General features: G+C 45.0%; 1 protein-coding gene across 2 annotated transcripts in view; it reads right to left on the minus strand.

Moving 5' to 3' along the window:
- HECW1 (HECT, C2 and WW domain containing E3 ubiquitin protein ligase 1) overlaps positions 1–25,394 on the minus strand; it is a 202,145-nt gene that overhangs the window by 169,475 nt on the left and 7,276 nt on the right. For both annotated transcript variants that reach the window (XM_056857626.1, XM_056857625.1), the window contains exon 2: positions 10,883–11,207. In XM_056857626.1, coding sequence (XP_056713604.1) covers positions 10,883–11,207 — 325 coding nt within the window. The remainder of the gene's footprint in view (positions 1–10,882; positions 11,208–25,394) is intronic.

Consider the following 25,394-nt stretch of genomic DNA (forward strand, 5'->3'; position numbering starts at 1 on the left):
GATTTAGCATCGCTTCTCGGCCTTTTGGCTAAAATCAAGTGTAGTATGTGCACAAATAACAAGAATGTTAACCTTAAATTAACAAGTTAAAACAAACAAAAAACCCTACTCCCCCCACAAAACACAAGAATCCCTATGGAACCTTGTTTACACTTTATGGCCACAGTTCAGCAAAAGTCTGTCACCACTAGGTCCCACAGATTAAACCTTTTGATAGCTGTCAATAAATTCCATTCAGTTATTTTCAGTGAGACAACTGTGACTAAATTTTGCTGGATCATGTCCTTTGTACTTCCTAGCCTTCAGCAGCAACTGCAGATGCCCACAGCAAAGCTCACGGACATTCCCCTCCACTGCTTTCAGAGTAGCCAAACTGAACCCAAGAGACATTTGCAGAGTAGATAATTTTGCAGAGCATTAATGAGGGTTACGCCCCCGGCTTTTCCCTAGTATATTAAATCAAGAATGCTGAATCAACCTAATATCTAAACAATTCCATTTTGCCCAGAAGACTCACAACTCTCTTCTAAAAATAATGGAAGCCCAAGACCATTTATGCAGGGCTGTTTCCCCGCGGTCACCCCTGCCGACTGCTCCAGTACTTCGTTTTGATTATGCATGCCTTTCCCGACTGTCAGAGGTCGTCTCACTCTCCCTGCATGTTTTGCCCACGTTTTCCGGATTCTCGCTAAAACAGCATCACAGCATCAGAAATGCATGGGGAGAGTGAGGCGACCTCTGATGGTCAGGAAAGGCATGCATAATCAAAATGAAGCACCAGAGCAGTCGGCGGGGTGACCGCGAGGGAAACAGCCATGCGTAAATGGCTCAAGCAAACTTTAAAACGGAGAAAAATGCATGTAAGAATGCAGGCTTTATCACACAAAATGATCTGACATGATCTTCCTCTTCCATATATCAGGATGGCTTCTGTCCATTTATTTCAACCATACAGCTGAACAGAAAGACACAAATAGATTTTTTTAACTTATATAGTGCATCCTAAAATTAGGTTCCAGAAAGTCAGAAAAGAAACTAATTTTCACCAGGGTGTAACTGAGAAAGCAAACTGGTTGTATCTTTTGTTTTATATAAACCTTATCTCCAAGAAACATGAAAAACAAGGAATTGACCCAACTCTGTTAGAGACACATGTATTTAAGAGGTCCTTTCCTAGTTGGTATTTCTAAATCACACCTCAATGAGATAGCAGCTTCCTCCAGCTGGGTACTCAGTCCAAAGTCAGCAAAGGGAGATTGGCTAAGGTGTGTCTGTAATCTATAGACAGCCACTTGCCAGGTAGCCACTCCGGGCATCCGGAGATGGGCATCCTTGGGTTCACCCTGGGGGCATGCTGCCATTTTAAAGAGTGAGCTCCCAACCAGGAACTCCTCCTGCTGGCTGAAGACAATGATGGAAGGGCATAGTGGAATATCTCTAGGGAGGGAGTTCCATAAATATAGGCACCACAACTGAGAAGGCCGTTTCTCAGGTTGCTACCCATTTAACCTCAGAAACTGAGAGCACCTGAAGCAGGGCTTCAGAAGGTTACTATAGAGGTCAAGTAGGTACACAGGGGAGCAAGAAGTCTTTAAAGTATGTTGGTCCCAAACTGTATAAAAGGTAACTGTAGTCGTCTGTGCAAGCACCGGGTCATTACTGACCCATTGGGTGATGTCACATCCTGACGTTTACTACGGTAGGGAGACAATGTTTACAGGGTGGTTTGCCATTGCCTTCCCCAGTCGTCTACACTTTACCCCCAGCAAGCTGGGTACTCATTTTACCGACCTCAGAAGGATGGAAGGCTGAGTCAACCTTGAGCCGGTTACCTGAGACCGACTCCCATCAGGATCGAACTCAGGTTGTGAGCAGAGCTTTTGACTGAATACTGCAGCTTACCACTCAGCACCACCGGGCTCCTCCCAAACCGTATTGGACACTATATAGTGGACAATGTATGACCTTCTGGGTGAGCAGGGCATTATCAGGACCTCCCCACCTCCCAGGCCACATACAGACCCAGGAATGGATTCCTCATCTGCAGATGACCAGGATGAACCAGGGACTGTCCTGGGGGATGATCAAAAAGCTCAGGGGACACCAAGCACAATCGAACCCTCTCCAGGCCCAGAGCCCCCAGATTCTGAGTCTGCTATTGAGGGACCTGCCCTTGAAGTCTCAGTTCCAGACCATGCTGCCAGTTTACCAGACTCTGAGGCAAAAAGCCCCTTACTTTATAGGGCCAGATACCAGACCACCAAGCCCTCACTCCCACCCAGCAGGAGCAGCAGAGACGGCAAGCCTGTGGGGCTTCTCTGGCTTTAGATTATTCAAGCCCTGGGCTAAGAAGAGCCTCGTTTACATGGTGTGAAAGTCAGGGTCTTCAAAATGATATTCAAACAGCGATAACACGATTTAAAGTTCGACCATTGTGGTCTCTACTCCAGCCTTCCAACTGACAATTTCCCTTCCAACTCTATGGGTGAAAATGCATGGTCGCTTTATCCTCCTTTAATCCCTGTTTTAGCCAGGATCGAACGCACATTAGGCAAAACGCATGCGTTCGATCCAGGCTGAATCCTGGCTGAAACAGGGATTAAAGGAGGATAAAGCAACCATGCGTTTTTGCCCTATGATTCTATGGTGAGGGCTGTTCGATGGTGGAATGCACTGCCTCGGAGGGTGGTGGAGTCCCCGTCTTTGGAGGTCTTTAAGCAGAGGCTGGATGGCCATCTGTCGGGAGCGCTTTGATTGTGGGATCCTGCATGGTGGGGGGAGGGTTGGGGTCACTGGGGATGTGGGGGGGGGAGGTAGTTGTTTATTTCCTGCATTGTGCAGGGGGTTGGACTAGATGACCCTGGTGGTCCCTTCCAACTCTATGTTTCTAGGATTCTAACCCAAGTGACTTCTGAATAAAATAAGTTCAGTGCCCACGAGGGAAACAGAACAGTAATTTCTATTTACTCACAAGGATAAGGAGATAAGGTGGTTCAGAAAAGAGGATAGAAACTATTAATAGGTGTAACACAGTCTTGCTGGGCCCATTCATTTGAGGGTTACAGTTGATAATTTAGGAGAGTTAGAGAGAGCAGTTAGCAGTCAAGCAGTCAAGTTTGCATCCTTGAGGTGAATATTGGTCTTCCCTCAACATCACAGTGTAAATGTGAGCTCCTCTCAGAAACCATAAATCTTTCACTAGTTTCCCTCAGAAATTGGGGCTTGAAGGCAGTTAGTCTCTTCCTCAAGCTCACTTTCACTAGTTTTTCTCAGAAATTGTCTCAGCTAAAGTATTTTCTTCAGGCTAGGCTGCCTTATCATAAAAAAAAAAAAACAGGTTCTGAGACTCCCAAAGTCTCCAGAGACAGGTTCTCTTCCAACACTCTGGAGACGCAGACTCCATCTCCACACATTCACTGGTTTAGCCTGCTCATACACACAAGGCAAACTCTGAGATGGGACCCCATCAGTTTCTCTACTCTGAAGGTTCAGACCCCACCTGTCTGAGCTGACAGCTTTTTCTCTCTTGTTCCCCTTGTCCTCCAGCCCTGCCAGGGACCTTGACTGGCTGCTAGATGCTCTGCACTCACACCAAACAGGACTAAAGGGGACTGGTGTATTTCAAATAGAGGCAGGACCTTTTCCCCATCCATCACACACGGCCAGTACGCCACAGTGCTAATTGTGATCCTGGACTTAGCTGTGCCCCAACCTCAGAACTCTTTGTATGACCAGCCCCTGTTTCCAGTCACCCTTGCTCCTGAGGAATCTAAAGACTACTTCAGGCCCCTGCACTCAGATTCAATTAATTAATTAATGCCATTAAAACATTCATATCAGTTACAGAATTAAAATTGGAGAATATACATTAACTAAAACTATAGGATATACAATTCATAGACAGTTTGTATAATTTAAACAGACCTTGAATTAATAAAACATTCTCCATTTTAAATTGAATTACCAAGCCCCAGCTTTGTCTGATGGATCTTACATATTGCGGCACATAATTTAGCTACTTGCTTCACCCTCTGGTCTGATCCTTCCCATAGAAGACTCCCCAGACTCCCTTCCTCAGAGCTATCCTTTATTAGATTAAGGAGAGGGGAAATTAGCTTGTATCAGACTTCCTGGTAGAAAGAGCACCTGAAAAAGACATGCGCAGTAGATTCAACTTCACCCAACTTGCAGGGTCCCATTCTGATCTTGGTAATCTCCTAAATCTGCCTTCTAGGATTGCCAAGGGTAGGGCAGAGCTTCTAGCATGCGAAAAAGCCCTTGTTTGTTCATTTCCAAATATGAGAGATACTCTGCTGGCGCTAACACATACCTATTGTTGTCTGGGGCCAAAAACACCGGAGAGTTCACACGCTCATTTTGATGTTCAATGTCAAAAAGCCTCTGCCTGATTAATTACTTTGCTTGATTAATGTTAAGCTCTAACAGAGAGTGGGTGGAGAATCCTAGGCTTGTGACTCAAGCCCCTGCAGTCAAAGACAGAAAAGCCACATAGTTTTCCATGTTCTTTTGCACGGCCACAGCTCTTTCTAACCCCTGGAAAGACCACTCCTGTAGTTGCAGGATCCATGCAAAGGAACAGCTGTGCATGTCAGTAGACTGGAGGAAAGAAGGACAAGGGGATGAAACTGCCCCCTCCCATCAGCAGAGGTGTGCTTGTGGAAGAGAAGGAGGAGCGATTTTACCCCTCCCTGTCCTTACTCACACCAGCACCCCAGACCTGGGTGGCTGTTCCTCCATGTGGGTCTTGTGACCCTGGGACTGATTTCTCTAGCAGTCGGGAAGTGCAAAGAAGAGGAACTTCGGAAAATTATACTTTACACACATGGCATGGTAGGGTACTGTCAACTGTCTCAGGTATGTGTAAAATTGGCCTTTACCACAAGCCTCTTTTTTTGGAGATAAATGAAAACTTTCTTGTTGTGTGAGAGCCAGCGTGGTGTTGTAGTTAAGAGCTGTGGCCTCTAATCTGGAGAACCGGGTTTGATCCCCCACTCCTCCACATGAGCAGCAGACACTAATCTGGTGAACCAGGTTGGTTTCCCCACTCCTACACATGAAGCCTGCAGGCTGACCTTGGGCTAGTCACAGTTCTCTCCAAACTCTCTCAGCCCCACCTACCTCACAAGGTGTCTGCTGTGGGGAGGGGAAGGGAAGGTGATTGTAAGCCTATTTGAGACTGCTTAAATATGAGAAAATCGGGTTATAAATACCAACTCTAATTATTATTTTAAAGCTGATGTGCAGCTCTATGAGTTTTTCTAATAATGTAGGATGAACTTAGCTTTAGCAGAGGCTTTCTGCCACAAAATGGTACCAAAATGCTGTAAAAAGATAAGGGAGGAAAGGCAGAGTGGTATAGCCCGATCTTGTCAGATCTCAGAAGCGAAGCAGGGTGAGTACTTGGAAGGGAGACCATCAAGGAAGACTCTGCTGAGGAAGGCAATAGCAAACCACATCTTCTTCTCACTTGCCTTGAAAGTCCCTTGCTGGGATCACCGGCTACCTGAAACCGACTTCCGTCAAACTCAGGTTGTGAGCAGAGCTTTTGACTGCAGTACTGCAGCTTAACACTCTGCGCCACGGGGCTCTTTACAAGTACCTAGCCTAGCCTTTTTTACTTTCTGTGTATAGGAATCTATTTTGTGGGGAGCATTCCAACCGGAGATCCCCCCTCCCACTCCCAACCGAAGTGCTGTGGAAACAAAGGTTTACTTCCCCATCTGCTGGTTGTGATAACTAACGCTGTTGGGAAAAAAAATTCGGTAAAGTTCGGCTTCGGCAAAATTCGGCCCTTTTAAATTCAGGACGTGCCGATGTCCGAACTCCCCCGCTTTGGATCCGCAAAATTCGGCGCGAGATCCAGAGTTCGGGGGGAAATTCGCCCCCCCGCGGGACTTCACGAGGCTTCCATGAAGGCGCGCAGGGCGGTCTTTAAAGGCAGGAAAAGGCAGGTTCGGGGAACGCTGAATCTGCTAAATTTATTCGGCGTTTGCCCAAACTCGCCAAATTCGGCGCGTCCTTTTCCCGCCTTTTTTTTTAGTTCGGTTCCATCTGAATTGGAAACCGCCGAATCAGGGGAAATTCGGCGGTTTTTTGGTTTGGGACGAACCGAATCGACAGCCCTAGTGATAACTAAGCCTTTGTTTCTTCCACAAACAATTATGAATGGCAGCACCCTCCACAGTGTGTTCTTCTCCGGCACTTTATGAATTACCTAGGACCCTTTCTCTTATTCATATTCACAGCACCACACTGACAGTGTGGGAGGTTTTCTCTCCCTCCACCCCCTGAATTTTCCAATTTTATACTCTGTGGTGCACCCTGTCAGTTGATCGAATACAAATTGTTAACTTGGCATTATCCTCAAATCATATTTGCTTCACAAATTGTTCCATTGATTTCAGGAAGGCTGGGGGCGGGGGAAAAAAGCCCACTCTCAAAGGACGATGGGAGACCTTCAAAACAAGTGACATCCATCATTTGTGCTATACAGTAGATATCTGTGCTCTAGTGAACTTTAAACTTGCAGCGTTTCCAGAGCTGCCATTACTGAAACTGGTATCGGGTCTCGCCTACACAGGAGAATTTCTGAGAAGCAAATTCCATCTTTCTGTGGGAAACAGAAAACACCTTCCAGCAGAGACAAATAATAGCTATTGAAGTTGCTCATGGACACAAAATACTAGGAAAATGCCTGAAGACACCAAGGTGATTACAGATATACTACAAATCATAGGGGAAAATAATGCTTTTGCAATGTTTGTAACCTTTATAAAGATGATAGTGAACATACATAGCTGCACTTCCTTCCCACCTCAAAGAAACGCTAGAGGTTCTTTTAAGGGAAAAGTAACCATAGATCCTTTATACTTTTAGTGGGGAACTGTCTCCTCCCAAATGTACTGGCCTGCTCAGTGAGGTCATCTGGGGTGACAGGGGTGGGGCTGGAGTTCTCCCAGATTATGACCTGTCTTCAGACTACAGAGATCAGTTCCCCTGGAGAAAACGGCAGCTTTGGAGGGTAGGGCTCTATGGCATCATATTTCTGCCATGTTTTGTCTCCTCACCAAACCATACCCTCCCCAGGCCCTGCCCCCAAATATCCAGGAATTTCCCACCCCAGAGTTTGCGATTAGGGCTGCCAGGTCCCTCTTCGCCACTGTTGGGAGGTTTTGGGGCAGAGCCTGAGGAGGGCGGGGTTTGGGAAGGGATGGGACTTCAATGCCATAGAGTCCAATTGCCAAAGCGTCCATTTTCTCCAGGGGAACTGATCTCTATCGGCTGGAGATCAATTGTAATAGCAGGAGGTCTCCAGCTAGTACCAGGAGGTTGGCAACCCCATTTGCGATCCTAGAGGTAACTCTGATTTGAGACCCTGTAATGGCGGAGCTGTGTCTTCTTGGCAGCTGCCCCAAATCTTTGGACCATCCTAATCCATGAAGTGCATCTGGCCCCCATACTACTGGCCTTTCAAAACATGTTTATTTTGGAAGGCCTATCCAAACTAATTCATACCTTGGTGGATTTAATGATATTAGTTTTCTATTTATTGTCTTAATGATTTCACAAACGTAATCATAGAATAAAATGTAATTACAGAAGGCCACCAGGGGGCAGCTCTTGAACTGGAAAGGTGGCATATAAATAACCTAAAACAATTACATATTTTTACAAGGGTGGTATTTTGGAATGAGCAAGTGCTGAACATTCAGCCACATTGGCTTGTCCCACTGACACATCCTTGTAAAAATCAAGGCAACAAAAGGGTGCTTTAAATCCTCTCTCCCCCTGAATAAACAACAAGAGTTGCTTCGGAAACCTCTTTCCTTGTTGTGCACTTCCACACTTACTCACAGATGAAAGGTTCAATGCAGCAATGTACTATACAGAGTAAGAAAATATGTGGGCCCTTAAAACTGATAGCTCTGAATGGGACGCCATCTGGCCAGTGCCGGTTGTCTGTCCTTTAGGCCATCCTTAGGAATAAACAAAGGGATCTTGAAATACGCAAAACGGCTTAACTGCCCCAGCATAAAGGACAAAAAGTATAAACTCAGAGAGCCAGCATGGTGTAGTGGTTAGGAGTGGCGGACTCTAATCTGGGGAACTGGGTTTGTTTGCCCACTCCTACACATGAAGCCTGCTAGGGAGAGGAAGGGAAGGAGATGGTAAGCCGGTTTGAGACTCCTTAAAGGTAGATAAAATCGGGATATAAAAACCAACTCTTTCTTCTTGGTCTTTTGTTCATTTGCTTTCACTCCGAATTTAAGTAGGCTTGGGATCACGATTATTATTCAATGAATACTCAAAAACATATCGAGGGAAAAAACACACCAATTAAAGCCTTTTTGGAACCACATATAACTGAAGACAAACTTTCTTTTTAGTGGGAGAAATCAAACTGAAGGGGGAAAAAAGAAGAGGAAAGACACATGTGATTTTTAAAGCAAAGTTTCAGCAGCTAATTAGGTCAGAAATATTTTTGATATAAACTTGAAAGAAATGGCTGAATAAAAAGAAAAGAACAAATACGGCCTAGAAAATTAGGCCCTGGAGGCCATTTGCATAATCAACTTTTATCAGCTATCTTTTTAAAATATTTTGGATTTACCAAAAGGATTTTGAAAGGACTATTTCTGTATGTCAATAAGCACTCTGCTGTATTACTCTCGCATGAGATCATGAATGCAGAAGAAGCAGAATTCGTTTTTATATGCTGACTTTTTCTCCCTTTTAAGGAGAATCAAACCGGTTTACAATCTCCTTCATAAAACACCTTGTGAGGTAGGTGAGGCTGAGAGAGTTCAGAAAGAACTGTGACTAGCCCGAGGTTACCCAGCAGGCTTCATATGGAGGAGTGGGGAAACAAATCCGGTTCACCAGATGAGAGTCTCCGCTCATGTGGAGGACTGGGGAATCAAAACTGGTTCTCCAGATTAGAGTCCACCGCTCCTAACCACTACACCACACTGTCTCTTTCCTGGACTATTATCTTTTGTTCCACAATAGCCCTTGTGGCCAAAGTTAAGTTACTGGGCTATGGCTGCTTCCAAATGGACATTTGCTTCACGTTTGCTTCAAAACTGGAGAAGCCAGACGCCGTTCTGTAATTGTCCACTTTCCGGGTTTTCCCAAACCTTGTTTATACAATCTTTTTGAAAGATCACAGTCCAAGCGCATTTGCACACCATATGGTTGGGAAAGAGGGAAGGCGGCATGGTACAGCCCGATCTCATCAGATCTCGGAAGCTAAGCAGGGTTGGTACTTGGATGGGAGACCACCAAGGAAGGCTCTGCAGAGGAAGGCAATGGCAAACCACCTCTGCTTGCCTTGAAAGCCCCTTGCTGGGGTCGCCATAAGTTGGCTGCAACTTGACGGCGCTTTAAACACAGACGCTGATGGGAGGTGCGCGTTTCTGAAGATTCTACCCGCATCAGCGCCATATTCCTTGTCTCAGCCTCCTGAGGTCACTATCCCTACCCTCGCCTGCCACCAGAGATTATGCAGCATTATTACAATACTCCAATAAACAATGTACAGAGGCAATTTTAATTTGATAGCTCCCTATTGTTCTCCTTGTCAAAAATCTGATATAAATCTTACCTTTTTTGCTACAGATTTTATGCTACCCATTATCCCTCAAGCGTGAAGAGAGTGTAAGAATCTAGCAACCCAAGTGGGCACAGAGCAGTCCAAATCACAAGCTCACTCTCCCTTGACCTTACATAGATGCAGCAGAGAACGGTAAGCATCATTTTCCACAAGCCGACTCACTAAGTCTTTCAGGGACAAGTAAAATAACATTGACAGCCACATCCTGATATCAGAGAACCAAAGATAAAGGCATGAGATATATAGATCACTGTGGCAACTTTTTAATTCAATTTTGAAGTCAAGCTGTGGCGCCCACGTAGAACAAACAAAAGGTAAAGCAAGCACTCTGGGAAACAATCATGCATTGTGGGACAGTGGCTACTTTTGACTTCCGTGTGCTTTAACTTATGTGCTGCAGGTCATCTGAGGAGAATTTATAAATGAATGTGCACCTCCTAACCAGATCTCAATCTCACTGGTGCTTGATTCATTGATTAAAAGAAAGTAGGGAATCTCTGAGAGGTCAGCGCAGGTGATATTTTAAAATTTACTTCATTTCTATCCCCCATTTTCCCCAATGGGGCCCCAAGGTGGCTTACATAATTCTCCTTTCCTCCATTTTATTCTCACAACCCTGTAAGGTAGGTTAGGCTGAGAGTGTGTGACTGGCCCAAGGTCACCCAGAAAGCTTCCATGGTAGAGTGGGTGATCAGAACTGGGGATCCCTCCTAGTAACTATGAAAGTGACAAGCAATTCCCAATTGCTGCTTAACAAAGCACATCTGTGGCACAAAAGAGAAAAGAAGAAGAAGAAGAAGAAGAGTTGGTTTTTATATGAAGAGTTTCTCTACCTTTTAAGGAGAATCAAACTGGCTTACAATCTCCTTCCCTTCCTCTCCCCACAACAGACACCTTGTGAGGTGGGTGTGGCTGAGAGTTCTGGGAGGACTGTGACTACTCAAAGGAAACCTACCTGGTTCACTAGATTAGCCTCCGCCGCTCATGTGGAGGAGTGGGGAATCAAACTTGGTTCTCCAGATCAGAGTCCACTGCTCCAAATCACCGTTCTTAACCACTACACCACGCTGGCCATTAGAGGTTTTGACTCTTTTTATGATGCCTGATTAAAATTGTAAAGGCAGGTGGGCGGTTGTCAAGCATGGTGTGTACATGACTTGTTGGAGGTTACAAGTTGTACAGAGCAACTTATAATACTTTTTCTATTTGCAAAATCAATAAAATATCCACAGGGCAGAGACAACTCACCAATAAGATACATGCCGATCCAGTCCCCTGCATCCACTTCTTCTTTTATATCCCAGTAAATCACCAGGTCCTGCGAATGTCCTATGGAATAATAAGAGCTGCTGACCATGAGTGTTGATCGGCTGTCCGAGGTGACCAAATCTGTGTCACTGGTAGAGCGTGGGATAGTGACCGTCTCGTGGGGACCGTTCCCCATGTCCATGTTATGGAACTGATCCGGGTTGTAGCTGTACCTCAGGGGTTCTTTGCACCGGCGCCGATTCTGGGAGTTCCTAGATGGAGACGCCATGGCTGCCAGGCCTAGGAACCTGTTCTGGTACAGATTCTGTAAAAATCAGAGGGAGGGGGAATCACTGAAATTCGGAGTCTGTTTTTTGTTGAAACCAATATCTTCTTTTTTTTAATAAAAAGTAAATTAATGAAATCTTCTTCATGCATGACAGCAATATTGTAAGAAGCCCCTCTCTATCGAATGTACATGACTTACCCTTCATGCATACTACAGACAGCTGTTTACAATGAAATATAAAAGGGTAGGCATTGGCCATTATTAAGACTGCTACTGAGACCAACATACCTGAATTGGATTGTCAGTTATAATAGTTGGAGATCTTCTTCTATTACAACTGATCTCCAGCTGACAGAGATCAGTTCACCTGGAGAAAATGGCCGCTTTGACAATTGGATTCTATGGCACTGAAGTCCCTCCCCTCCCCAAACCCTCCCCTCCTCAAAGCCACCCCCAAATCTCCAGATATTTCCCAAACCGGAGCTGGCAACCCTATACCTGAAGGACTGCCTCCTCCCATATGAACCCACCCATATACTCCGGTCATCTTCAGAGGCCCTGCTTCGGTTGCCCGTGCCATCTGAAGCTAGATGGGTGGCAACCAGAGAAGGTTTAGTCATGGCACCAAAACTTTAGAACTCCCTCTCCAGAGAGATTCATCTGTCTCCTTCTATCATTGTCTTTTGCTATCAGGGGAAGACTTCCTTTGTTACCAGCCCTCCTTTGAGTGTTGTTTGTGTGTTTTTAATTGAGTTATTGTATAATTGTAACTGTATTTTAATTGTTTAAATGTTTTAATATTTTTTATGTTCACCACTATGGGATCCCTGATTGGGTGAAAAGGCAGCATAAAAATGTTGTTAACAACAACAACAACACTTATATTTTTCATCTCTGTAAGGGACATATCTGGGTTTTGACCAACATGCCTCGTTAGGGCTGCCAGGTCCCTCTTTGCCACTGGCTGGAGGTTTTTGGGGCAGAGCCTAAGGAGGGTGGGATTTGGGGGTGCAGGGACTTCAATGTAGGGTTGCCAACCTCCAGGTACTAGCTGGAGATCTCCTGCTATTACAACTGATCTCCAGCTGATAGAGATCAGTTCACCTGGAGAAAATGGCCGCTTTGGCAATTGGACTCTATGGCATTGAAGTCCCTCCCCTCCACAAGCCCTGCCCTCCTCAGTCTCCACCCCAAAAACCTTCTGCCAGTTGCCAAGAAGGCCCTGGCAACCCTATTTCAATGCCATAGAGTCCAATTGCCAAAGCTGCCATTTTCTCCAGGGGTACTGATCTCTATCAGCTGGAGACCAGTTGTAATAGCAGGAGATCTCCAGCTACCACCTGGAAGTTGGCAACCCTATGCCTTAAATGAGTGGAATTCATTCTACTAAAAACACAAGATTACTTTAAGAGACACAAAACTTTCATCACCATAACAGATTCCCATTTAACTCTTCCCTTTGACTCTCAACCAGCCTTTGGCAGCTAAGCTGTGATCTTAATATGTCTCCTATTGCAGTCATCTTTCTTTTAACTGCCTGGAACAACCGCACCATCTGCTTCTGAGGAGGGGCGGGGGGGGGGAAGATGCAGAGTCACCTTCAGAAAAAGAACTGATGTTTGCCAGCTGAGCTTTTTCACTGGGCTTGGTACTCCTGGGCTGCAGCTACCAATGGTGAAACAGCAGCTCGTTATTATGCTGCGCCAGACGTGAGCATCGCAGCCTTTGTGTCCAAATGCTGAGCTACCTGGACATGACTGGCTCGACACCACCTGCTTCCATACAGGGATTGTTTCTGAGTCACTAGTCACAGACGGGAAGCAAAAAAGAGTGGCCGTCATGGAAAGGCCACTTCGACTGAGGCCTCCTTCACACATGGAGGCTGATTGAAAGGGCACTGGCATCGTGGCCGCTTGCCGTGATGAGCTGTTGATGGGTAACAGCTCTCTATGTATATTTGCCATGTGCTCAGTCTCTCCTCAGAGGTAAAACATTCGTGTTGGGGATTCACAGCAGCCTAGATCAAACTGGGATGGCTGAGTCGCATGCTGAGCTGTTACACATAAACAGATCTCTACAGGGAGCTTCCATGAGGGAGTCGTCCCAAGTGGCCACCATGTGGTGGCCATTTTGAAAGATATAAGTCTACTGCATCTGAACTGAATGGATTCCTTACACCCCTCCCTTTCCACTGTTGTGCCATTTAAGATCCTTATTTAACATCAGAGGACGCAACTCAAGTCTGTGGATGACAAGAAGAAGGAGGAGGAGGAGCCGCTTTTCTCTACCGTAAGGAGTCTCAAAGCGGCTTACAATCACAATCCCGTTCTCTCCCTACAACGGGCACCTTGTGAGGTAGGGGGGGCTGACAGAGTTCGGAGAAAACTGTGACTGGCCCAAGGTCACTCAGCAGGCTTCATGTGGAGGAGTGGGGGATCGAACCCGGTTCTCCAGATTAGAGACCGCCGCTCTTAACCACCACACCACGCGGGCTCTCTAGTGAAAATGGCCAGAGGAAACATACAGCACCTAAGCTGTACATAGCCTACCAAGGCTTTTCACACAGTCTGGGGGCTAGCTTGGTAGGCTATACCCAACTTAGGTGCTGTATCTTCCCTCTCCCCATTGATGGGATCGCAGTCCACTTGGAGTGCGGTTGCCTGACGGCGACTATAATTCCCTCCAACCAATACACACATTTTCTGCCATCCCAGAAGTATGGAGGGCTCAGATGAACCTGGATGAGAGTGTTTTTGCCACTGGATGAGAACAGGGGAAGAGACATAGCATTACACTCCTTTAATATTCTCTTTCAGCACAAGACCCAGAGTCCAGCTTATGACAGACAGAATTTGCACTATTCTATACTTCTGTAATCGGTAGCTGGCAAGAAGTCGCCTAAGTAGGCTATTTCACACACAATGCTACCCATTACCTAAACAGATGTGGAAAAGAAAAGACATATGCTCATGTATACCATTCCATGTGAAGATCATGCCAACATCTGCTTTGCCAGATGTACGCCCATAGGAAAGCAACAATTGGCCATGATTTCCCAACAGATAGTACAGTAAATAAAATAGATGCATGCTTCTATCTGCACACATTGCAGTACACATGGATGAATAATTTGTGAAGCAACCCAGGTGTTAAATTCACACAGACGTGTTCATCACTCAGTAGCTAGAACCGAACCAGCAATCTCTTTGAGGTCTGCCTGTATTCCCCATTACTATGTATTGATGTGAAAATTGAACAATGAAGAAAGGTGACAGGAAGAAAGTTGTTTCACTTGAAATATGGCATTGGAGGAGACTTTTATGGATACTGTGGACCTCCAAAACAACAAAGAAGTGGATTCTAGATCAAATCAAGCCTGAACTCTCCCTAGAAGCTAAAATGATTAAACTGAGGCTTTCATACTTTGGTCGCATTATGAGAAGACAAGACTCATTGAAAAAGACAATAATGCTAGGAAAAGTTGGAGGCAGCAGGAAAAGAGGGAGACCCAGCTTGAGATGGATTGACTCTAAGAAGGAAGCCATGGCCCTCAATCTGCAAGACCTGAGCAAGGTTATTAATGATAGGGCATTTTGGAAGTCATTAATTCATAGGGTCTCCATAGGTCTGAAGCAACTTGACAGCATGTAGAACACACACACAGTCTGCCTGTACAATACAGCAGAGACAGATGATGCTATATTATGTATTTTACAAGGACTAAACATTATATATTTAAATACATATATATTCTCAAAATGAACTCCCTACGGTTTTCTTTTTTTTAAATTACAAAAGCATCTAAAAATCAAATCCAGCCTACGCCTAAATCTATTTGTGGTCATGGTGATGGTGCCCAAAAGGAAACTTTGTATAGATTTCTTCAGTGGAACACAAAGGTACATATAAGAACATTTTTTTCTGATACTGCGGCAAAGATTGATAATATTCTTTCAGCTCCTTATCCGTCACAATACATTTTTAGAAAATGATTAAGAGTTAGCGGGGAGGGAGGAAAAACCCTGTTGAAAAGATCAACATCTCAGGCTGCAAGTTATATTTTAAGTTCTACTCCAGTTTAAGCAAAGGCACAGCTTTTGTCTATCTAGTTTAAGGAATTTAATTAATTGCCAAACTGAAGGAGGCATATTTCTAGCAAATTTGCTATTATTTATTACAGAACGGGGTTGCTATGCAGAAGAAGGCAACAATCTCCTGCTATTACAACTGATCTCCAGCCGACAGAGATCAGTTCCCCTTGAGAAAATGGCCACTTTGGCAATCGGACTCTATGGCATTGAAGTAGGGTTTGGGGAGGGGAGGGCCTTCTCTGCTGATCTCTTGCCTTGATAACCCCATGGGGGTTGCCGTGAGTTGGTTGCGACTTGACTACCCTTAAGTATTAAAGGACTCAAATGGTGAGGTTACATTAAAAGTTGGTGCAGAAAAGAGCAACCAAAATGATCAGGGGACTAGAGCAACTGCCCTATGAGGAGCAGTTAAAACGCTTAGGGCTGTTTAGCTTGGAAAGAAGGCGGTTAAGGGGAGACATGATAGAGGTCTATGAAACTATGCATGGTATGGAGAGAGAGGACAGGGAGAAGCTTTTCTCCCTCTCTCATAATACCAGAACGCGGGGTCATCTGCTGAAGCTGGAGGGTGAGAGATTCAAAACAGATAAAAGGAAGTATTTCTTCACACAACGCGTAGTTAAATTGTGGAACTCCCTGCCCCAGGATGTGGTGATGGCTGCCAACTTGGAAGGCTTTAAGAGGGGAGTGGACATGTTCATGGAGGAGAGGGCTATTCATGGCTACTAGTAAAAATGGATACTAGTCATGATGCATACCTATTCTCTCCAGGATCAGAGGAGCATGCCCATTATATCAGGTGCTTTGGAACACAGGCAGGATGGTGCTGCTGCAGTTGTCTTGTTTGGGGGCTTCCTAGAGGCACCTGGTTGGCCACTGTGTGAACAGACTGCTGGACTTGATGGACATTGGTCTGATCCAGCATGACCTTTCTTATGTTCTTAGTCTACATAGAATGCATTAATTAGCCAAATCAGATCATTTAACATTTTCAGCAATACTTTTTATTGTCCTTTCATAAGAACACTTTATACCTTAGGTTGCCTCTGTTAACACAGAGGTCTCGTATTATCTCATCTTTCAATTAGTGTAAGTGATCTGAATTGTGAGAGGGATGCATAAAGAAAATGAATTACTGACACATGAAATATCTCTGGAGGAAACACACAGTGTATCCGAAATTAATGCTGCCACAAGGCAGCATTGGAAGGAACTTGCTCTAGCTATAAATCAAAGAATATGGTCATTTATGAAAACCTTTCCCAGTTCCCCCACTCGTCATATAGCTCCACTCATCCCATGTTCCACAAGCATCCTGGCTCTTTCCTGAATACGCCCAAGCTTCCTGTGTCGACTTAAACTCTGCCACACTCTCAACATTCAGCCACTGTGAAATACTCCACCTATAATAGAATTTTTGTGGTAGACACTTTCAGCTCTCACCTGTGTTTCAAATTAAAACAATAGAGTCCACACAATTTTGTTTTAGACAGCTGAGGTAAAGAAACTCTAAGCTAAGAGAAAGCTTTTGAATATAATGAAATCTATACTGTACACATTATATGTACTGCATGCTGCCTGAAGTGCTAAAATTCTCTTAATATTATTCATTTACTTCATTTACATCCCACCATTCTCCTCATTGGAGACCCAAAGTAGCTTACACTGTTCTCCTTTCTTCAATTTTATCCTCACAACAACCCTGTGCAGCAGGCTAGGCTGAAAGAGAGCGACTGGCCTGCAGTCACGCAGCAAGCTTCCATGGTAGAGTAGGGATTTGTACCTAGGACTGCCAACCTCCTGGTACTAGCTGGAGATCTCCTGCTATTACAACTGATCTCCAGCTGACAGAGATCAGTTCACCTGGAGGAAATGGCCGCTTTGCCAATTGGACTCTATGGCATTAAAGTCCCTCCCCTCCCCAAACCCTGCCCACCTCAGGTTTCGCCCCAAAAACCTCCCACTGGTGCCAAAGAGGGACCTGGCAACCCTATTTGTACCTCAGTCTTCCATATCCTACTGTAACACTCTAACCACTACCACATACAGGCTCTGATATGATTATACGGCAGGTTTGAAGAAACTCGGGGAAATCCCATAGAAAACAACAGGGCAATAGGTGAACAACTTATTTTGACAGTGTGCAACAAGTTACATTCAAAGCAAGAGATATTTTCACTCCAGGGTATATTACTATACATAGGAAGCTTCCATGTGCTTTGAGGGTGGTTTTGAGCTCCATCTATGTAACTGGAGATCAAACAGCACTACAGTGGCATGCTACAGGAGTCTACATAAAAAGTGTTCCCTGGTGGTAGAAAGTTTGAAACTACCAAAACAGAGAATACTGAAGATGAAGCAAAATCCCACTGACCCATTGTTTTTCAAGTGCTATCAGTGACAATCTTCCTTCTTTTCATAAACTAAGGAAAAAACAAGCTTATTGTGGGGGGGAGGCACCAGAGCAACCACGTCTTAACTGTAATTCCTCTCTGACACTTCAAGGTTCCCTTGCAATACCTTCTGAAAACTCAAAATTCTCTTCATGACCACTTCCTTGATCAAGAACAAAGCTCGAGTGACGAGCGTTGTGCATGCCAATGTGCAAGCCCTGCAGTGAGAATAGACTTGTTAGAAGCATGCGAGATGCGGGTAGGCATCGTTTATTATTTATAATGCTCCAAATCTAAAGGGAGAAAGTCGGCCCAGATATCAAACGCCACGTTTATAATTTTAATCAAAACCCTGCAGACAAAGAGCGTATCCCAGAAAACCTAGGAAATGCGTGGGTGTACATGAGAGCAAGAACTGACCTATTTGGCTCACAGTCTTCTGTGTAGTATTACTACTACCCACGCTCGGCCCCTCTTTCACTCCCACACATTTATGCCAAGCGAGAAAGAAAAAGAAAGAAAAACACCTATAGTTGTGGCTCATTATCCCACCCAGTTGCTCCAAAATACGTCACAGCTAAAGGTGTCTTTACGGGTGTGTATGTGTAAAGTTTAAAGTGGAGAAATAAACATTTTCATTAATAAAAGAGATTATCAAAACTGAATGGTAAAGGGATATGTGTAGTGAGAGATGCTGTATTACAGGTTGAGTACCCCTTATCCAGACTAATTGGGACCAGAAATGATCCATATTTTGGATTTTGCCGTATATTGGAATATTTTTGAATTTTTTGCATATACATAGTGACATATCTTGGGGATGGGACCCAAATTCATTTATGTTTTATATATACTTTATACACATAGCCTGAATGTAATTTTAAACAATATTTAAAATAATTGTGTGTACATTGAACCATCAGAAAGCAAAGGTATAAATATCTCACCAGAAGCAGGGCTCAGACTTACCTACAAGCCCAGTTTTCTGGCATGTGCTGGGGAGGGTTGGGAGCTGGCACAAGGTTCAGGGACTTGTCCAGTGAGTCAGGGGCTCAGCTGGGCAGCCAGCATGCTGCCACAAAATGGCTGCTAGTGGGGAAGCTGGAGAAGGAGCCATAGTATCTCTAACTCCAGCTGGAACTTTTCCTGCCCTGCTGCATACCTTCCTGGCCAATCCTGTATGTCAAATGGACCAATCAGGCCCTGGCTCAATAGGGGCGGGGCCGGCAGGTAGGCTCAGACCTGAGCTTTTACATTTGACTTCTCCAGCTAGGTATTTAAGAAGTCGTCCCCCTCGCTCAGCTGACTCTGCTTCCTAATTTGTCCAGCCCTCCCTCCTATGGCTGTTTGGTTATGTCAACTTCGTGTTAATTTCTCACAACTTTTGGCTGTTTTGACATGGGGCCGGATCAGTTTTGGGTGAAAAGGCGGCCTGTGTGCCCCCTTTTCCCCATTCTGAGTCCCCAATAAGGGGTTTTGGGGGAGGCCTGGAATATGGACATGCCCAGTTGGGGGCTGTCAGGATGGGATATGCCCAGTCGGGGACTACCAGGGTGGTGGCCTCCCGCCAAGTGGCAGGGGACCACACAGCAGGCTTCCGCCCAAGTGGGTCCCACATACTGCCATCTCAGGATACTTCCAGCAGGCGGGCTGGGAGTAGGATGCATCGGTTGGCAGGTGGGTCGGGCTGATGCCTTGGATCCAGCTCCTATGCAACGCCAATGCCTGATGCTGTAACCAATAAAGTTGTGGCCATTTTCATTCCAACTACTGTCTCCACGTGTTTAATTGTATGCTAAGGTCATCGTACTATAAGGATCATGGGGTGGTTATTGCGGGAGTCTGTGGATTGGGCAGACGATCCAGAACAAACCACCAGAGATACTCGCTACTAGAAAAGCATTGATTTATTTATTTACAGTGCATAGATACACACACACACACTCCACGATAGCATCCCACACTGAAGTTACAGAGCTGGGAACATTTATACATATTGTTACCACTAGGGACCAATGAGATCACATGCCAGGTCACTCCACCTGTTGCAAGACATTGCATCAGTTTCTGGCCCCAACTGGTTTGTTCTAGTTCATGCTAGCTCCCAGGGACTTTCCAAACTCCTTGCATCAGTTAGATGCTTCTCATCTTGGCTGCTGTCAGTCTGACCACTGACCACTAATATGACATCCTTGTTTATTTTGACAGTGGTTATTGCATGCCAAGGGTGGCCAGGGTTGGGGGCTGCAGTAAGTAGATGGCTCCAAAACACCCTCAATTTGGCGCTATGCCAGAAATACCTGTACCAGCTGTTAAACAAGAGCACCAACAAACCACAAACAAACAAACAACGGCAGGCTTTCAGTTTCCACCTACGATGTAGCGTACTCTGTATTTTATTTTTTTTAGGTGAGAGGAAACATTGAAAGCAGGCAGCACAGATCTGCCTGCATGCTGGCATGAAGGGTCCATTTCCGGATCAGTCCAGATATGGGATGTCTAGATAAGGATACTCTACCTGTGTTAACAAAAAAATTACAATTCAGGATTTCTAAAACTCGATTCCCTAGCACTTTAGTAACAAGCTTAATCAGAGGGACAAGGAAGAAGGAGATAGGCAGATAGTGGAGTTTATTTCCTTGGCATCTCTATGGCCTCATCCATTTCCAAAAGGATGCCTCACATCCATGTTCAAAATGAGAAACAGATGAACTAAACAACAAGATGCTCCTGTGAGCCCAAACTGGCAGCTAAGTGCTACATTTCTTTGCCTTCTTCGATTAGGGTACGCATAGAAGTGAAGAACTGGGGCTGGGGCTCAGTGGTAGAGCATCCGCTTGGCATGCTGAAGGTCCCAGGTTCAATCTCCAGCAAACCCAGCTAAACGGGTCAGGTTGTAGGGATATGTGAAAGACCTGCACCTGAGAACCTCGAGAACTGCTGTCAGTCTGAGTAGACACTAGCCTTGATGGACCAGTGGTCTGGTCCAGTTAAGGTTGCCAACCTCCAGGTACTAGCTGAAGACCGCCTGCTATTACAACTGATCTCCAGCTGATAGAGATTAGTTCCCCTGGAGAAAATGTCTGCTTTAGCCATTGGACTCTATGGCATTGAGGTCCCTCCCCTTCCCAAACCCCACCTTCCTCAGGCTCCGCCCCAAAAACCTCCTGCCGGTAGGGAAGAGGGACCTGGCAACCCTAGGTCCAGTATAAGGCAGTTTCATGTGTTTAAGTGATCCTGTAACAGATGTATTTATATCATTCGATCACTCCCAAGGCTGCATAGCTGCCCCCCAGGAAGATGCCTGTTGTGTGCCTGCATGCATCTCCACTCCTCCGATCATGTAGAAATATGAAGTTGGATCCTACTATTTTTTCCACCTGATCTTGCCCTATCTCCTCCTAACTGCAGCTCCCATCCAATATGGCTCGTTGTCAGTGGGGGTCCCATGATCCCTATCACTAACATAGACTTTTGGTGTTCAGAAGGAGGGGTCTCTCCTCCCTTTTTCCATCAGCAGAAAAATTGGTATGATCCAACCCATTAAGTTATTTCTTATGCTTTCATACTATAAAAACAAACCTTCGGGGGGGGGCATAAGAGTGACACACATTTCCAATTTTAATTGAGAACAGTATGCCTTGACTAAACAGAAGTTTGGCAAACTCCGGTTTACAGAGCTGTCCTAAGCCATGTGACACTATTCTACATCAACTGAGGTCAACGGGCTTACAAAAGTGTGTGAGCAGGACTGCATTGTTAGTGTGTTTACTTCCTGACAGACGGGTTTGTGGCTCTTTAATGATATTGCAAGAAGAAATTCCTTTAATTTTCTATGAAAAATCAAACTCCTGTCACCAAATAAAATAGCTTTTTACTCCTTCTAAACGGTGCCCTTATCCTTTCGTAATGCTTTTTGTTAATGACCCACTCATCAGTTGTTCTGGTACTTTGTATATCTACATTAATCATGCTATATTCATTTGATAACCAACAGAATCAAGTTACTTAATGCTAATTCTTTTAATTAATGTCAAATCAGTGGTGGGTTGCTTAAAGGACAGATTCTACAAATTACCGTACCCTTGCTGAATTCACCAAGGGCTGCTTTGGCTTTTGCAGATGGACTGCTGTTCGTTATGACTGGGAAATACAGGGTACCTTGGTTAACACACACAGACACTAGCCCAGATAGGTCACCCTTTTCCCTGGGAATGAAGCAATAAACTCCTTGGATTTCAGGATGAGAGGAGACAGTTTCCCTTTATGGAGACAAATTGGAAGGGTAGAGATGACTATTTGCCCTGCCAGGAAGAAGCAAGACAGATCACCGTTTTGGATATCTCAAGTTAAGGCAATGAAAGATCATGATGGGTAGCCGTGTTAATCAATCAATAGCAGTAGAAAATAGCAAGAGTCCAGTAGGGCCTTAAAGACTAACAAAATTTCTGGCAGGGTATGAGCTTTCGTGAGCCACAGATCACTTCTTCAGATACAGCTAGCTGTGGCTCACGAAAGCTCATACCCTGCCAGAAATTTTATTAGTCTTTGCTACTGGACTCTTGCTCTTTTCTAAGGCAATGAAAGTTGGGATGTGCACCTTGGTATGCTTGGGAAAAGATGCAGGGTAACACGCATGGGGACTGCAACCAGTTCCAGGATAGGTCCGGGAGAAACCCTCCCAGTTGGGAGGGAAAGAGTTAAACTGTTTAGCACATATTGTGGAAAGTGTGCAAGCCACGGACCGAGGGACAGGAAGAAATGGAGGGGACATCTGCCTTGACCAGCCTCTATTTCAAAGTTCCAGCATTGCCTGTGCCCATTCCTTTGAACAGAATGTCAAGGTAAAAACAGTGACTTATACAACGCAGTTAGTTTCTTGGTTTGGGTCTTTTGAACAGTTCCTGTAACATTCTTGCCAGTGTTCTCATATGAGTTTCCTATGTTTCTGTGCTCCTAGGAGCCAGCATGGTGTTGTGGTTAAAAGCGGTGGTTTGGAGCGGTGGACTTTAATCTGGAGAACCGGGTTGGTTGATAACCCCTACACCACCGCTTGTGAGTGCAATATTATTATCCCTATATTGTAGATGGGGAGGCTGAAACAAACAAACAAAAAACATGAGTCTTGCTTTAACGACATCTTGTAAATTCATGGGAGAGACAGGATTTGAATGGGAGACAGCTTGAGTCACACAGCACAGTCTTTTATTTACAAGATCATACCGGCAGAAGAACCAGTCTGAGTTGTATCAGGTGGTTTTATGTTTTCAAATCGACTTGGGGATTCAAGGAAATAAGAGGAGATGGGTACGGACAAGGTTTGGAGTTAAGGGGACTAGCACTAAGGGGGACTGATATTGCTGAATGCAGGGAACAGCTGAGATTTCTTTAAATCAACTGTTATTATACATAGTTAATAATTTGCATGCCAGGCAAGATAATGCAGAGATGTTTCCAAATCTAATTTGCTGAGTAACTGTCAGGCATCCCAAGCCTAAAGATCTACTTTAGGACTATCCCAAACAACTCCAGGACTAATGAATACCCCAGTTAAAAAGAACTTGGAATAAAGAGTACAGCTCAGCTTTCTGAGTACAGCTCAGAAAGGAGCATGCATTTTTCTCCCATTTTTGCCTGTTCCATTTTAGTGTGTGTGTGTGTGTTTTCAATTGTTCATTTTAATTTCATTAGCAATTGTATTCCTTCCTTTTCGCGACCATTCATTCATTCCTAATGGGAAGAAAGCTTCCTCTTCCCTTTCATTGAAGCCTTTTCCTCTCCCCTTCCCCTCCTCTTCTCTACACCCTTCCAACATCTGCTCTCAGTGGCACAACGGAAGCATTGTAAAAAAAAAAAAAAAAGTGTCAGAGAGCAACTCGGGGAGAGGAAGAAGATGAGATTTTTCTCTCCTCTCAATCATCTGGGTGGTTGGCCTCTTCCCACAGCTACACCACCAGATGGGGGAGGAAGAGAAAGCAGGAAGTGAGACAGTGTGATGTATCAATGAGGTTAGTTTGCTGGACTACATCTAGTGAGACTCTGGTTCAAATCCCCACTCAGCCATGAGGACTGCTGGAAGACCTAGGAACAATCACACTCTCAGGGTAACCTGCCTCACAGGGTTGATGTGAGAATAACATGGAGAAGGGAGACGCATGCATGCCACCTTGGAGGAAGGGCAGGTCTTAAATAGAAGAGGAGGCTCTGGAGCAAGGCAACAAATGACATTTAGCTCATTCATTGCTTTTCTCATTTGTTTTTATTACTCAAAAGAATAGATTCCCCTCCCTGGGTTTATTTGTTTGGAAATAAGTGCACATCTCTAGTGAGACTGTATAGGAAGTCCATGTACAGAAGCAATCATAAGAAGATAACAATTGAGCAGTTCCATGGCAGTGAAAGAAGCAATGACATGAAAAGATAACAGGGAAACTGAAGTTATGATGTCCAAAATTAAAGAGAAACTTTATGAATCCAAATCCAAAAATGGCAGATAATCTGAATCAGTACCACAAAGGAAATTATATTGCACAATTTGGTCATCAAGACGTTAAAATAGTTAAAGAGTTAAAGGAAAGAAGACAAAAGATTCTGCTAAAAAGTCTGTTTTAAAGGGACAGAAACATCTGGTGAGTTTCTCTGGAGTCTTTTGTATTCAATATTTTCCAATACTAGTTTTGAGAGTATGTCGAGAAAATCTGCAAATGCCTTGATGGCATTGAGAGGCATTTCCAACATAAAATCCAAGACTAACTGAATTGCCTCATAAATTTGGGACAACAGATCATGGAACAGATTAAAGATTCCTGGCTCATAAATTCCTAGCCTTTCTTGGTTGTGCAGGAAACCTTTGGGTGGCCACACCGTGTAGTACAGAACATTTCTTTTCAGTTATAGTGACTGGGTCTGACTCCTGTCTTCCATTTCCTCCAGGCTTTCCCCCAACCGGGCTGATTTCTGAGCCAAAAATTAGGAACACTTTTCACAAACAATTTTACCCTATGGGGAAAGTGCCTTTCCTCAGCAACTGGGTGGATCTACAAGCTTGGGGGGGGAGGGAGTTGTGTAGCTGACACTGAGTCAGAGGCCATTTACGCATGGCCGATTTGTCTTGCGATTCCCCCTTTAATGTAGCAATTTTCTCGGGTCCGCATGCATGTGATCTCCAATCTGTGCATCTGATTGACTTCCAGCGATTTACCCGCATGCTTTTCAAACTCCTTTCAAAAAAGGAGGGGGAAAGCGAAATAAATCCATCTATTCCCCAATGCATCAACTGTGGCTGGCTGCTCATGTGCAACAGAAGTATCAAGTTAGCCCCAATGTAACATAATAATCCCATGAGACATTTCTTGATGGTTGTACTGCTAAACCCTAGTGCAGTGGTGGCGAACCTATGGCACGTGTGCCAGAGGGGGCACGCAGAGCCCTCTCCATGGGCATGTGCGTCGTCGCCCCAGCACATCTAGAGAGTTGCAAATCCAAGGCAAAACCTCCCGTGCGTTTTGGCCATTTGATCCCTCCCCTGCGGGATCCGCCAGGGCCTGCCTCCCGTCTTCCTTTCTCCCCTGCTTCCCAGAGCCTCCCGATGGGCCTCCGAGCGGCCGAGTGGCTCCATAGCAGCAGCAGCAGGCAGCGGCGGTGGGGCGGGCATGGAGCGGCGAAGCCGGGGGCTGCTCCCAACGCCGCTGCTGCCCACCCTGGCTGGCATGCAGTATGAGAAGTACAGCTTCCGCGGC

The sequence above is a fragment of the Euleptes europaea genome, chromosome 11 (genome assembly GCF_029931775.1).
Source record: "Euleptes europaea isolate rEulEur1 chromosome 11, rEulEur1.hap1, whole genome shotgun sequence".
Classification (NCBI taxonomy): domain Eukaryota; kingdom Metazoa; phylum Chordata; class Lepidosauria; order Squamata; family Sphaerodactylidae; genus Euleptes; species Euleptes europaea.